The following is a 13485-nucleotide window of genomic DNA, read 5'->3' as shown; positions in this document are numbered from 1 at the left end:
GAATATGGTAACAAGGTAGGTCTTATGGCTAAGTATTCCATGCATATTCAACCTGCATGTAGGCGTGCAAATTTTTAACATTTTAATATTAAATAATTTATCTCATGCGCATTGAATAAACAAACTACAAATTAATTAGGTGTCCTGCAAGTTCTAAATTTCTAAATAAACTAAAATGATTTTAAATGTCAAAGGTTTACAATAAATAATAAATTAAAAGTAGTAAATCGGAATTATTAACAATTATAATAAGCTTCACGAGTCAAATAAATATTCCTTAACGCTATAAAAACAATTGTACTGAGACTGGCTGAAATAGCATGACACGTTCGTATTACCAAATAAATTATCAAATAAAGAATTATCTTATCTTATCTTATCTTATCTTACGTTTCAGTAACAATACGAAAGCAAATCTTTTCGCACTACTTCGTACTACTTATTTTAACGATTGAAATGAATTTAAGAGCCCATCAAGCGAAGTCCTCTGGCTTAATAACGACGGGCTCAACAGATAAGACGCAGTTATGATTTTTTACCTCCGCAGCGAAGAAAGTTTCAAATACAACGTAAACGGTATAGTTTTAGCACATCATTTTTCACACAAGTACGTTAATGACGTAATAGTTGAGAAGTTCCTGAACAACCAAATAACTGAGAAGGACTTCGATCAAAATCCTGGGGTCCGCTTTGACAACTAATCCCAAGATTTGGCATAGGCATTAGTTTTACGAAAGCGACTGCCATCTGACCTTCCAACCCGAAGGGTAACTAGGCCTTATTGGAATTATTAGTTAGTAGAAAAGAGACTGGTATTTAAATATCAAATGACATTTCGCACATAAGTTCCGAAAAACTCATTGGTACGAGCCGGGGTTCGAACCAACGACCTCTGGAGTGAAAGTTGCACGCCCTTACCGCTGGGCCACCAGCGCAAAAGTTGCTAAGTAGTAATGTCTAAATTTTAAAAACAAATGTCTAAAATACTAAAACTAGGCCAAAGTTGAGCTCCTGAGTTACAGGGTAATATGTAGTTTCCTTTCGTTTTTACGCAAAACTAAAAGTAAATAAATATGTAAACTTTTTATATAAGCAAATTTTAGTTTGGGACTAGGTTTATCTGTGTAAGGTGTCCCCCAATATCTATTTATTTTATTGTCACTGTAAACTTAATAAAACTATTTATTAATACTAATTCGTATTTGCGTATAACAAAAAAATCTATAATTAATAAAACTATTTATTAATACTAATTCGTATTTGCGTATAACAAAAAAATCTATCAGGCGCAAAAGAGAAAAACTTAAAAACTAATTGGAAAAAAATCTCACTCACCTGAATACCCTTATCTTCCTGGTCAGGCATATCGTCACTGAACTTGCAACAAACTGGTATACAAATACTATTATAAAGCACCTTACAGACCGTCCGAGCGGCGCGCTGGGAGTGCAGTGAGCAAGGCGGTGGGATGGCGTGAGACGGAGGCGCGGCGTGCGCACACAAGCCGTGAAAAACGCTTGTTTGAAGACCGGTCTGGCGCAGTCGGTAGTGACCCTGCCTGCTACGCCGCGGTCCCGGGTTCGAATCCCGGTATGGGCATTTATTTGTGTGATGAGCACAGATATTTGTTCCTGAGTCATGGATGTTTTCTATGTATATAAGTATTTATATATTATATATGGTTCCCCTTGTTTTGGCATAATTTTACAATCGAGAATTCTTTTTGGCATAATCTATATTGGCATAATTCACCTTTCGCATAATCTGTTATGGCATAGTATAGTTACGCATAATTTGTCTAGGCATATTTTTGTTTGTCCGAATATATTTCATGCATAAAGGTTATTCGCCGAATGGTTTTTATGCATAAATTATTTCTGCATAACATGGTTTAGTGGAAATTTACTACGCAGAATTTTTATCATAGGTAATACTACTCTATTAATGTTTCAGTTCTAACCTAACCTAACCGAAATTCTTGACAAAATGTTTTATTTGTTGAGGTCGCAGTTCTAACCTAACCAAACCGACTCTCTTAACAGCATTTAGTATGGGTGGATATTCTGATTTTAAGAAATATGCCAAATACAATTATGCGAATTAATTTTATTCATAAAAACAATCGGCGTAAACAGAATTATGCGAACTTATTTTCGGACAATGTGTTATTCGTATTATTTTCGATTATGATAAATAAGTTTTCTGCCAAATTAACATTCGGCGAAAATCGATTATGCGAAGTCTGTTATGCGAAAATCGTTTCGGACAATTAAAGTTAGGTATGCCAAATAGAGGGAACCCATTATATATATCATTGTCTGAGTACCCTCAACACAAGCCTTCTTGAGCTTACCGTGGGCCTCAGTCAATCTGTGTAAGAATGTCCTATAATATTTATTTATTTATTTGTTCAAATTATTGTTAATTACTTTATTGGCGCTACGACACAAAGTAAGTCTTTGGCCTCCAACACAAGAGCACGTCATTTTACGCGGTCCAGAGCGACATCTCGCCAGCCCTTACAACGTCGAGTTCACGGAGATCTGCCTCTACTCTATCCGCCCAACGATATTTAGGATGGCCAGCAGGATGGCGTCCAGTTGGACATGATTGGACAAAGATAAGGAAAATACTAGACCGCAATACAGGAATAAACTCCTTTTACCAAAAACTAATTTAGAAATGTGTAAAAATAGTCCCCAATATAAATGCATTTTGATATTTAATAAAAATTCCTAACACAATCAAATTAGAACCTAGAAATGAATTATTTAAAAGCAAATTTAAAAAATTACTAATTGATAAATGCTATTACTCGGTTAAGGATTTCCTTAATGACAATAGTTTGGATAGCATACCATAATCTTTCAAATAATATTAGAATATTAAATGAATTGTATTTATTGAATGTAATCAAATTAAATCATTAAATTAATTGTTATTATATAATAATACCTAAAGTTTAGCTTTTAGTCTAGTTTTAAGTTTCTGTTGCATGCCCTTCCAGGGTGTCATGGCCTTACTTGTACCTTATTATGTAACATCCTAATTTTATCGTACATGACTACAACAAATAAATGAAATGAAACATCCCAGATAGGCCCTCTTGACTGCCCTATTCTCACACATCCTTATAAGATGGCCAAGCCAGAGGAGATGCCTATATACCTATATTCGGTTCGGCTGTTAGATGTTCAATTTCGGCATTCTTGTTACAAGTCTACTTCGATTTTTGTATTCTTCTTTTCGTGTCGAGGTTCCTCTTTAATAGATGCCCAATAGGCAGAAGCCTTTTCCCACCACCAACCCTTTTTCCTCCCTTGAGTGTCGAAGATCGATCATATCAGGAACAGCATGCATTTACGTACGGAACAGTGACATTTGGTGCAGTGGAACTCCTGATGATGGTCAGAATGGAACTCCTCAAATCTGAACGGCACACTTATAGTGACTTTGGTATTTTTATAAGAACAGCATACACTTACGTCCAGAACAGTGACATTTGGTGCAGTGGAACTACTGATGATGGTCAGAACGGAACTCCTCAAATCTAACGGCACACTTATAGTGACTTTGGTATTTTTATAAGAACAGCATGCACTTAAGTCCAGAACAGTGACATTTGGTGCAGTGGAACTGCTGATGAAGAGTGAGCCGCCTCTGGTTAGAGTTCCGTTCTGATAATCATTCTCATCTGTAAGTACTTCAGAATCATCCAAATTTCAAAATTGGTTCAGAAATGACGGAGATATCGAATAACAAACATTAAAAAATATACAGACGAATTGATAACATAATCCAACATTTGAAAGTATTTATCACCAGAACCCCAAAAATTTTTTTTTCAACCACTTTATGCTAACAGCAGTGGCACTGAAATTTGAGAAGTTGCTTAGTGCTCTGTCCTTTTTGAGAATACAGGCATGAGTTTATCTTATGTTATGGGTGCTTGAATAAATTCTGACCTACATATATTAGCAGATACTCAGGTCCGCCTTGGCATCTAACCCTGAAAATTGGCACAGCCACTATTTTTTAAATAAGCGGCCACTGTCAAATGGCAAATTTTACGTAAGCTCCGAAAACTCATTGGTATTACGAGCCGCGGCTTCAACTCGCGACCTACGTATTAAAGTCACATGGTCTTACTCCACAAGCGCTTTCAGCCTCTGAATAGTCTGAATGACCTAATCACAAAATTAAAATTTTGAAAAAACCCCGACATAGTGGACCGAATTTCATGAAACATGGCTAAAAACTAAAAACACTCCCGAGCAACTCAGCTTTAAAAAAAACCGGCCAAGAGCGTGTCGGGCCACGCTCAGTGTAGGGTTCCGTAGTTTTCCGTATTTTTCTCAAAAACCACTAAACCTATCAAGTTGAAAACAATTTTCCTAGAAAGTCTTTATAAAGTTCTACTTTTGTGATTTTTTTCATATTTTTTAAACATATGGTTCAAAAGTTAGAAGGGGGACACACTTTTTTTTCCTTTAGTAGAGCGATTATTTCCGAAAATATTAATATTATCAAAAAACGATTTTTGTAAACCCTTATTCATTTTTAAATACCTATCCAACAATATATCACATGTTGGGGTTGGAATGAAAAAAAAAATCAGTCCCCACTTTACATGTAGGGGGGGTACCCTAACAAAACATTTTTTTTTTATTTTTTATTTTACTACTTTGTCGGCGTGATTGATATACATATTGCTACCAAATTTCAGCTTTTCCGTATAAGGGTTCCTAGTTGACTACGGAACTCGAAAAACTAAATATAAATCGGTTTATCCGTTCGGGAGCTACGATGCCACAGACAGAGAGACAGACAGACAGACAGACACGTCAAACTTATAACACCCCGTTGTTTTTGCGTCGGGGGTTAATTAACACTTTCTTCGCGTTTTTATCGCGCAGTGTACGTCGCGCCTAATCACCGTATATCCACATAGGTATTACTGTGAATATATCGGTATCCGTATCCGATGTGTTTAATAAAACCGAATTCGTTCGGGTCACTACTAACCCACTTATTGTTTATATTAAACTAAACATACTTATACCGGGTGGTCTTGGATTACGGGCAATTTTTTTTATTTTTAACCCCCGACGCAAAAACGACAATTAGAACAAACCAATCAATTTAAAGTCGGGTGTTTTAAGTTTGACGTGTCTGTCTGTGTGTTTGTCTGTCTGTCTGTCTATCTGTTTGTCTGTCTGTCTGTGTATCTGTCTGTGGCATCGTAGCTCCCGAACGGATGAACCGATTTAGATTTTTTTGTCTGAAAGCTGAGTTAGTCGGGAGTGTTCTTAGCCATGTTTCATGAAAATCGGTCTACTATGTCGCGGTCGGGGGTTTTTCCAAAATTTTTGTTTGTTGAAGGGTTCACCAACAGTGGCAACAATAACTTAACATAAAGAAACAAAAATTTTACAACTTAATTGTGATTGCGCCACCAATTACAGATTAACATAGCATGCATTAAAAATTCTACTCTGTAAACATTTTAATAAGATGAGCTTAAAAATCTATGCTAAAGAAATAATGTATAATGTTATTGTACCTACTTCAGGGTGATCGACGTCTCCCGACACAAGCATTTCTATGCTTTACTGGCGACTCCATCCCCAATATCATTTTGTATCCCCTGTATTTTTGTAAAAATGACTTGTAATTCGATTGTGATGTCTAAATAAATAATTGGTCAGAGATATTTGAATAAGATGTCGATATTTAGTAAGTTTTTTTTTGTGTTTGTGTATAAGAGTCCGTCAAAGCCAAATAGCTCAATGAGGAAATTTCGTAATCACGTCAAATGTTAAGCTACGAAAACTCGTGTACTTTAAGACGACACAGGAGGGGTCAATTCTCCGTACAATCGCTCTCGACTATTTCCGCCCTGTATATTATTTACATAAGAAGGTCCATATCTTTTTTTTTCCCCTCACTAGCTCGGAAACACGTGTTTTGTCCTTTAATACCAGCGGGTAAAAACGCATTTTATCCACTAGTGGGTAAAGTAATTTGACCTTGAATAAAGTCAAATTAACTGCTTTAAAATTGATAAAAGTAGGTGAATCTAGTAATAAAGATGATTTACCACCTGCGGAACTACTGGAAGCAGTGATAAACGCATTTTTTGCGTTGTAGTTTCCTCGCTATAGTGAGGGGAAAAGTTTTGTGTTACACTCGGGTGCAAATGTATTTTACTTCTCGTGTGTTAAAAAACTCGCAAGTTCAGGATTCTATTCTCTAACCACTCGCTTCGCTCGTGGTTCAACTATAGAATCCTTTCACTTGCTCGTTTTTCAATTCCACACTCTGCGTTAAAATACAATGTTGCCCCCTTGTATAACAAATAACTATTATACCACATGGTGGCAAACAAGGTTTGTTAGTAAGCATCACAATCTTGGCTAGAGGACCAGTTATTCTGAAGCTAGGCTTTCAGCCTTTGAGGTGGAACTTAACCGTTTTGACCTTTCTGCCGAGCGCTCAACAATTAATTTAGAGAGTTCGCGTTTAGGTTGTAGGTCAAACGTATGTTCAAGTATAAAAATAAAAAGTAGTTTGTTAGAAATGGGAATACGTTATCGACAGCAACATATTAAATTAAATGCGTTTAACAGTTAACAGTTAGGTATGTGTGCAAGGATCGACAGAAAATATATTACATACACAAAATTTATCTACATGCAAAACCCAATGTAGATTTCGTAGCGTATTTTTTATAGATTGTAAGTACTTATAAAAGTCCCTTTGAAGAAATAAACTAAAAGTACTTATCCATTCTAACATTATTACTTACACAAAATTGACCTACACGTAAAACCCAATGTAGATTTCGTAGCGTATTTTTTATAGATGGTAAGTACCTACTTATAAAAGTCCTTTTGAAGAAAGTAAACTAAAAGTACCTATCCATTCTAACATTATATACCTACGCGATAGGTCTAGTCTATTACCTACTTTAAACATGGGAAGGTAAAAAATAAGAGAAAGTTTTGAGTACCGAGGAAGATAAAGGATACCTTGCCTCCTAGAAACCAAACCCTAAAAGCTCCGCCACACATGCGCGTTTTGATAGCGTAGGCGGTGCGGTAGCGGAGCGCAACGATAGCGGTGCGCCGGACGAACGCTGGCGTTGCGCCCAGCGGACGCCGGCGGGAACTAACGAGCGCGGATTGTGAGCGGATTGCGAGAGGAACGCCAGCGTTCCCTCGGCACACCGCTATCATTGCGCTCCGCTAACGCTACGCTATCAAAACGATTTATGTGTGGCGGAGGCTAAATAGTAATCAGGGGTTATATTCCCGCTTTCAAACAAATAAAACCAATGTTCGTCATTAAAACATTTACCTAATAACGTAATAACATATTATCCTAAACTTTAGTGGTTCGAATCAGCTCGTGATTCTGAGAAGAATGAGCCCAAACACGTCCAGATCTGGTGAAATTCGATATTCGGGAATTAATTTGGAAAACGCCCAGCCATGTTTCATGAAAATCGGTCCGCTATGTCGGAGGTTTTTCCAAAAAAATTTTTGTGGTTTCACCGTGTAGCTGGTAGCCTAGCGGTAAGTACGTGCGACTTTCGTTCCGGAGGTCGAGGGTTCGAACCCCGGCTCGCACCAATGAGTTTTTCGGAATTTATGTGCGAAATGTCATTTGATATTTGCCAGTCGCTTTTCGGTGAAGGAAAACATTGTGAGGAAAGGAAACCGGACTAATTCCAATAAGGTCTAAGGTCCCTTCGGGTTGGAAAGTCAGATGGCAGTTGCTTTCGTAAAAACTGGTGCCTACGCCAAATCTTGGGATTAGTTGTTAAAGCGGACCCCAGGCTCCCATGAGCCGTGGCAAATGCCGGGATAACGCAAGGAGGGTGATGACCGTGTAGATATTTTCTATGGCGCATCCTGATTTTCCAGAAGTTTCCTGTTATAATAGTAACACAGAATATATAATAGTACAAGTACAGAAGGCCCACTGCTTTGATGTTTCCGAAATGCCGCCTTTTTAAATACCTACAACATTCTTACAAAGAAACGAGCCGCACGTGCGCGGCGTCCGGTGATAGGGTTACCAATGGATCCAAACGAATTAATACTCACATTAAATGTTATACTATTATATTCAAGTCTTGAGTACTTTCTATGTATATACGCTGTATTTATATATTTTTGTTCAAGGTTCCAACATCACAAGCCTTATTGAACTTTTCCGTGGGACTTAATCAGTAGTAGATCTGTATAAGAATGTCTTTTGGTATTTATTTTATTCAATATGTCTATTTAACAAGGATAAGTTCGCCTTTGTACTGAAACTTTTTATTTTAAATATTATGTGCTGTATTATTTTTCTGTACAATAAAGTGTTTACTTACTTACTTACTTAACTAAGTATTATTAGCCATTCCACCCGCAGACATCGCTTAAAAAAACCTCGCGTCGTAAAGTAACAATAGAAAGTGCGAACGTGCATTCCGCGAGAATGCGCGCCACCCCTGAGTAGGCCGCGAACTCGCGGCCGCCAGGATATACTTGTAGCGCGGCGATAGGATCGCGGAGTGAGCCGCCCCTGATAGTAAACTGAATATCAGATCAGAGGGTAGGCGGACAAGTGGAAGGAAGTCTTACAATTAGCGGCGACCTAATTACTGGCCAATTGAACCCACGACCGGCATGCCCGCACTTACCTGCCTAATGCGTATCCTATCATAGGTTTGATATAGGTCACTATACAGGAAGAAATAAAAAACCGGCCAAGAGCGTGTCGGGCTACGCTCAGTGTAGGGTTCCGTAGTTTTCCGTATTTTTCTCAAAAACTACTGAACCTATTAAGTTCAAAACAATTTTCCTAGAAAGTCAAAGTTCTACTTTTGTGATTTTTTTCATATTTTTTAAACATATGGTTCAAAAGTTAGAGGGGGGGGGGGGCGCACTTTTTTTTCCTTTAGGAGCGATTTTTTCGGAAAATATTAATATTATCAAAAAACGGTCTTAGTAAATCCCTATTCATTTTAAATACCTATCTAACAATATATCACACGTAGGGGTTGGAATGGAAAAAATATCAGCCCCCACTTTGCATGTAGGGGGGGTACCCTAATAAAACATTTTTTTCGAATTTTTATTTTTGCACTTTGTTGGCGTAATTGATATACATATTGGTACCAAATTTCAGCTTTCTAGTGCTAACGGTTACTGAGATTATCCGCGGACGGACGGACGGACGGACGGACGGACGGACAGACAGACATGGTGAAACTATAAGGGTTCCTAGTTGACTACGGAACCCCAAAAAGGATCGACCAAACTTTGTACCGTGACTTTTGAGGTCATAATGAACACGATTTATTATGGGACCAATCCAAAAATCGCAAAAAATTAAGTTGTTTCATACATTTTGTTTCGAATGTCTTGATGCAGCTCATTTCTATGGAACAGCCACTTTTCAGTACAGATTATGTATTTTTACGCACTAGTGCGAGAAGTGGTTCATTATATGTCAGGTCGAAACTTTGGAGGGCCATACCACTGAAAAACACACGCGATACACGTGCGAAAGGAAATTTGTAACTCGAGTCGATTTAGACTCCCTTTCGGTCGTATTTTAATTTATCGCCACTCCTTTCGAACTATCTTTTTAGGCACTTGTATCGAAATGTACTATTTCCTGATTTCAGCATTGGTCCTATAATAAAAGTTGTTCATTATGATCTCAAAAGTCACTATGCAAATTTTGAACAGTCTTTTATTTTTCCCCTCACTAGCTCGTAAGCACGTGTTTTATCCTTTAATGCCAGCGGGTAAAAACGCATTTTATCCACTAGTGGGTAAAGTAATTTGACCTTGAATATAGTCAAATTACATACATACATACAATCACGCCTGTATCCCATAAAGGGGTAGGCAGAACACATGAAACTACTAAACCTGCAGTGCCACTCTTGGCAAATAAGGGGTTGAAAGAAAACGAAACTGTGACATTGCAGTGACAGGTTGCCAGCCTCTCGCCTACGCCACAATTTAACCCGTATCCCATAGTCGCCTTCTACGACACCCACGGGAAGAAATGGGGTGGTGAAATTCTTAACCCGTCACCACACAGGCTCAGTAGTCAAATTACATGCTTTAAAATTCTACAGTGGCCTAGGGTTCCATCAATTGGTTGACTGCACCTACTGGCCCTACTGCTTTTCACATCAACTATCTATGAGAAAAATGTTATGTTCCAAAACATTACTTAGTCTAAAAAAATTACCATGAAATATGTTTTCTTAAACAGAAAAGTTCACATTTTTTCCCTCCTGGCAAGGAAGAAAATGTCACATTGATCCCTCCTAGACAGAAAAAATCCGCTTGTAATATAATTTAAATCACAAATAATTCAGAAGTTCCGAAAATAGGACACTTTAAAAAACATAAGATTGCTTACAATTGCCATGAAACCACTGCCACCTGGCGTCGAAACGCAAAACTAAAACGAAACAGTTTCAGGCGAGTACTGAAAACATATTTGTGTTCAGCTTCAGCCGACGATAATCTTCCCGAGTTTATCGTCACTCGTGACTTCAGAGATTGCCGAGAGATGGCGACACATAACGTGTTTACGGAAAATAGGAAAGCAGGCTGCGTAGACAAGATGTTTGTCGCTTACGCTCCCTCGCTCAGTTATCTCACTTTTTCGCACTTATAAGGAAAGATAAAACTAGGGCAGAAGAATGTCAAAAATTATTCAAAATTGAACTCAACGAATTTGATAAATAATTTAGACTGCTGCTAAATATTTGCCCCCTGCCTATTTAATTAAGGGTTAACTGATGTCTATATATACAGGACAATTCGCTCGTACTTTTCCAGTCTCTTTAAGTAAATGTACACAATTTCTATATAAAAATAACATAATTCAAATATCATTCTGATGACAGTGCATGTTCAAATTAGTGAGAATCTAATTTTTTTTATTTTTAAGAACTCCGGGTTTTATACTAAGAGACAGGATTTTATAGTAAGGTTTTATACAAAGACAATATTTCTCTCAAAAAGACTTGATTAGCAAGGTTGAATATTGACAAACTGATAAAAAATTTGTTCATACATATACATACATACATATAATCACGCCTGTATCCCATAAAGGGGTAGGCAGAGCACATGAACTAAGTTTCAGTGCCACTCTTGGCAAAAAGGGGTTGAAAGAAATCAAAATTGTGACATTGCAGTGACAGGTTGCCAGCCTCTCGCCTACGCCACAATTTAACCCATATCATATCCCACAGTCGACTTCTACGACACCCACGGGAAGAAAGGGGGTGGTTAAATTCTTATCCCGTCACCACACGGGAAACACAAACAATGTTTATTTTGTACATATTTATTTGTACAAAATAAACATTCGATAACAATCAACAATGTGTGATCAGTTATTAAACAATATTAAGTAACGACACTTACATATCTCTTTCGGGAATGATTTACCATCAATAGTCAATTTAACCTCTATCAACAATGTACTTCTTACAAAAATTATGTAAGTACGTAGGTAGCTTTATAGTTTCTTTTTTTGTTAGATTTTTTTTTTTTGCAAACGAGGCTTGAAATCACTTTCTTGTACTTATTACAATAAGCTGACAATAAGCTGACGCTTACTACTAATAGGTACTCCCCGTTCAACACTGTATGTATTTCTACTGAGACAAATGTGTAACTACGGTACCCTAATCTGGACATGGTCGACATGCATTTGGACACATGTATCATTTATTTTTAAACTACAGAAGAATTTCAATCTTTTGGTACGGAACCCTAAAAAAAACGCTAATCTTGCACTTTCTGACGACGTTGTAAGAAATTCATACGGTCTCCCACTTTTTTCCCCTACACATCATCATCATCATTTCAGCCATTAATCGCCCGCTGCTGAGCATAGGCCTCCCTTCGTGTACGCCACTTATCCCGGTCCTGGGCTAATCTCATCCAGAAGTGCCCCGCAGTTTTTCGAATGTCGTCCACCCAACGAGCCATCGGATGCCAGGCGCTTCTTACATCCGATAGCGGCCACCATTCGGTCAACATTTTGGTCCACCTGCCATCACTCTGCCTGTCAACATGCCCCGCCCAATTCCATTTGAGTTTGGAAATGACGTCACCCACGTCCCGCACCGTGCCTTGGTTTTCCCTTCACAAGTGTTTATATAAAGATAGTGAATATTTGTCAATTTATTTCATTTTTATGGAGTGGAGTGGATATTTGTTATTTGGCAATTTTTGCGTAAAAAAAAAAATAATCTCATTGAAAATCAAATCACAAATATGTTTCATACCAATATGTTACATTCATGGTTTTCGGAAAATTCTATGAAGGTTTCGCAATTTCAAGGTTGATTGATCCATACTACAATAATATTATAAATGGGAAAGTGTGTGTCTGTTTGTTTGTCCGTCTTTCACGGCAAAACGGAGCGACGAATTGACGTGATTTTTTAAGTGGAGATAGTTGAAGGGATGGAGAGTGACATAGGCTACTTTTTGTCTCTTTCTGACGCGAGCGAGGCCGCGGGCAAAAGCTAGTAATATAATAAAATTAACAAGTATAATGATAAACTCACCCTAAAAAAAATCAGTTTAGGTACTAATGGTACTGTAACCACCCTGTATCTAACAACAGTTTTCGCAACGTTATTGTGCCAAACTATAAAGAAAAGAAATCTTCTGATGTTGACAATAAAAGATATGACGGACGGGAAACCGTCTACGAGTTTCGAATAGGCCGAGAAAATAGATCACTGACGTCAGAATCTTTTCAATGAGGATGACGAAGAACGCGCTGGTGGCCTAGCGGTAAGAGCGTGCGACTTTCGCTCCGGAGGTCGTGGGTTTGAACCCCGGCTCGTACACAATTGGCAGAATTTTCTCGAGCTTTACGGATTTGATATGCCATACAAGGCAAAAGCATGTCGTAAGCGACTTTCTCGTGGAATCCTCCAACAATACTGTCTCCTAAAATGTTGGTACACTGTATTCCATCCATATGGTAGAACATAAAAATAATACAAAATTATAAATGCTAACCATAATTATGCTAATATATTCTATTCGTATCTTTTAACAACGAGACACCTAACTGACTATTCCTAGTTTTTTGTCCTTAAGTGCGTTTTCACATTATGCGATCCGATATCGGATGTCGGACCGATATCCCATACATTACAGGCGCCATCTTGGATTTTTTCCATTGAAATCCTTCCGACTTCCGATATCGGATCGAATAATGTGAAAATGGACTACTAACTCTTTATAATGAAGTCCAGAATTTGTCAACAAAAGATGAAGACATAATCATAGTCTGCAGGACAGCTATATCTGCGCGCGCGCACACCCACTGCAATTGTTGCGTCTCGCCAGGAATAGACGCGCAATTATACTCGGGGGTAGACCAGTTGGCACAGACTGGGACTTTACAGTCCGTGTCATTGTTGAGGCG

The 13485-nt window shown here is 38.0% G+C and overlaps 1 protein-coding gene across 6 annotated transcripts in view; it reads right to left on the bottom strand.

The window, feature by feature from the left end:
- Positions 1-13485, bottom strand: part of LOC125226119 (uncharacterized protein ZK1073.1) — a 101257-nt gene that overhangs the window by 62664 nt on the left and 25108 nt on the right. Inside the window, exon 1 of one of the 6 annotated variants that reach the window (XM_048129989.1) lies at positions 1336-1443. The exons of the other annotated variants lie outside the window; for them this stretch is intronic. Coding sequence (XP_047985946.1) covers positions 1336-1365 — 30 coding nt within the window. The 5' untranslated portion in view covers positions 1366-1443. Of the gene's footprint in view, positions 1-1335; positions 1444-13485 lie in introns of those variants that run through there. 6 annotated transcript variants of the gene reach the window in all.

This window comes from Leguminivora glycinivorella, chromosome 5 (genome assembly GCF_023078275.1).
Source record: "Leguminivora glycinivorella isolate SPB_JAAS2020 chromosome 5, LegGlyc_1.1, whole genome shotgun sequence".
Classification (NCBI taxonomy): domain Eukaryota; kingdom Metazoa; phylum Arthropoda; class Insecta; order Lepidoptera; family Tortricidae; genus Leguminivora; species Leguminivora glycinivorella.
Note: the sequence above shows the minus strand (reverse complement) of the source record. Positions and strands in the feature narration are given on the sequence as shown.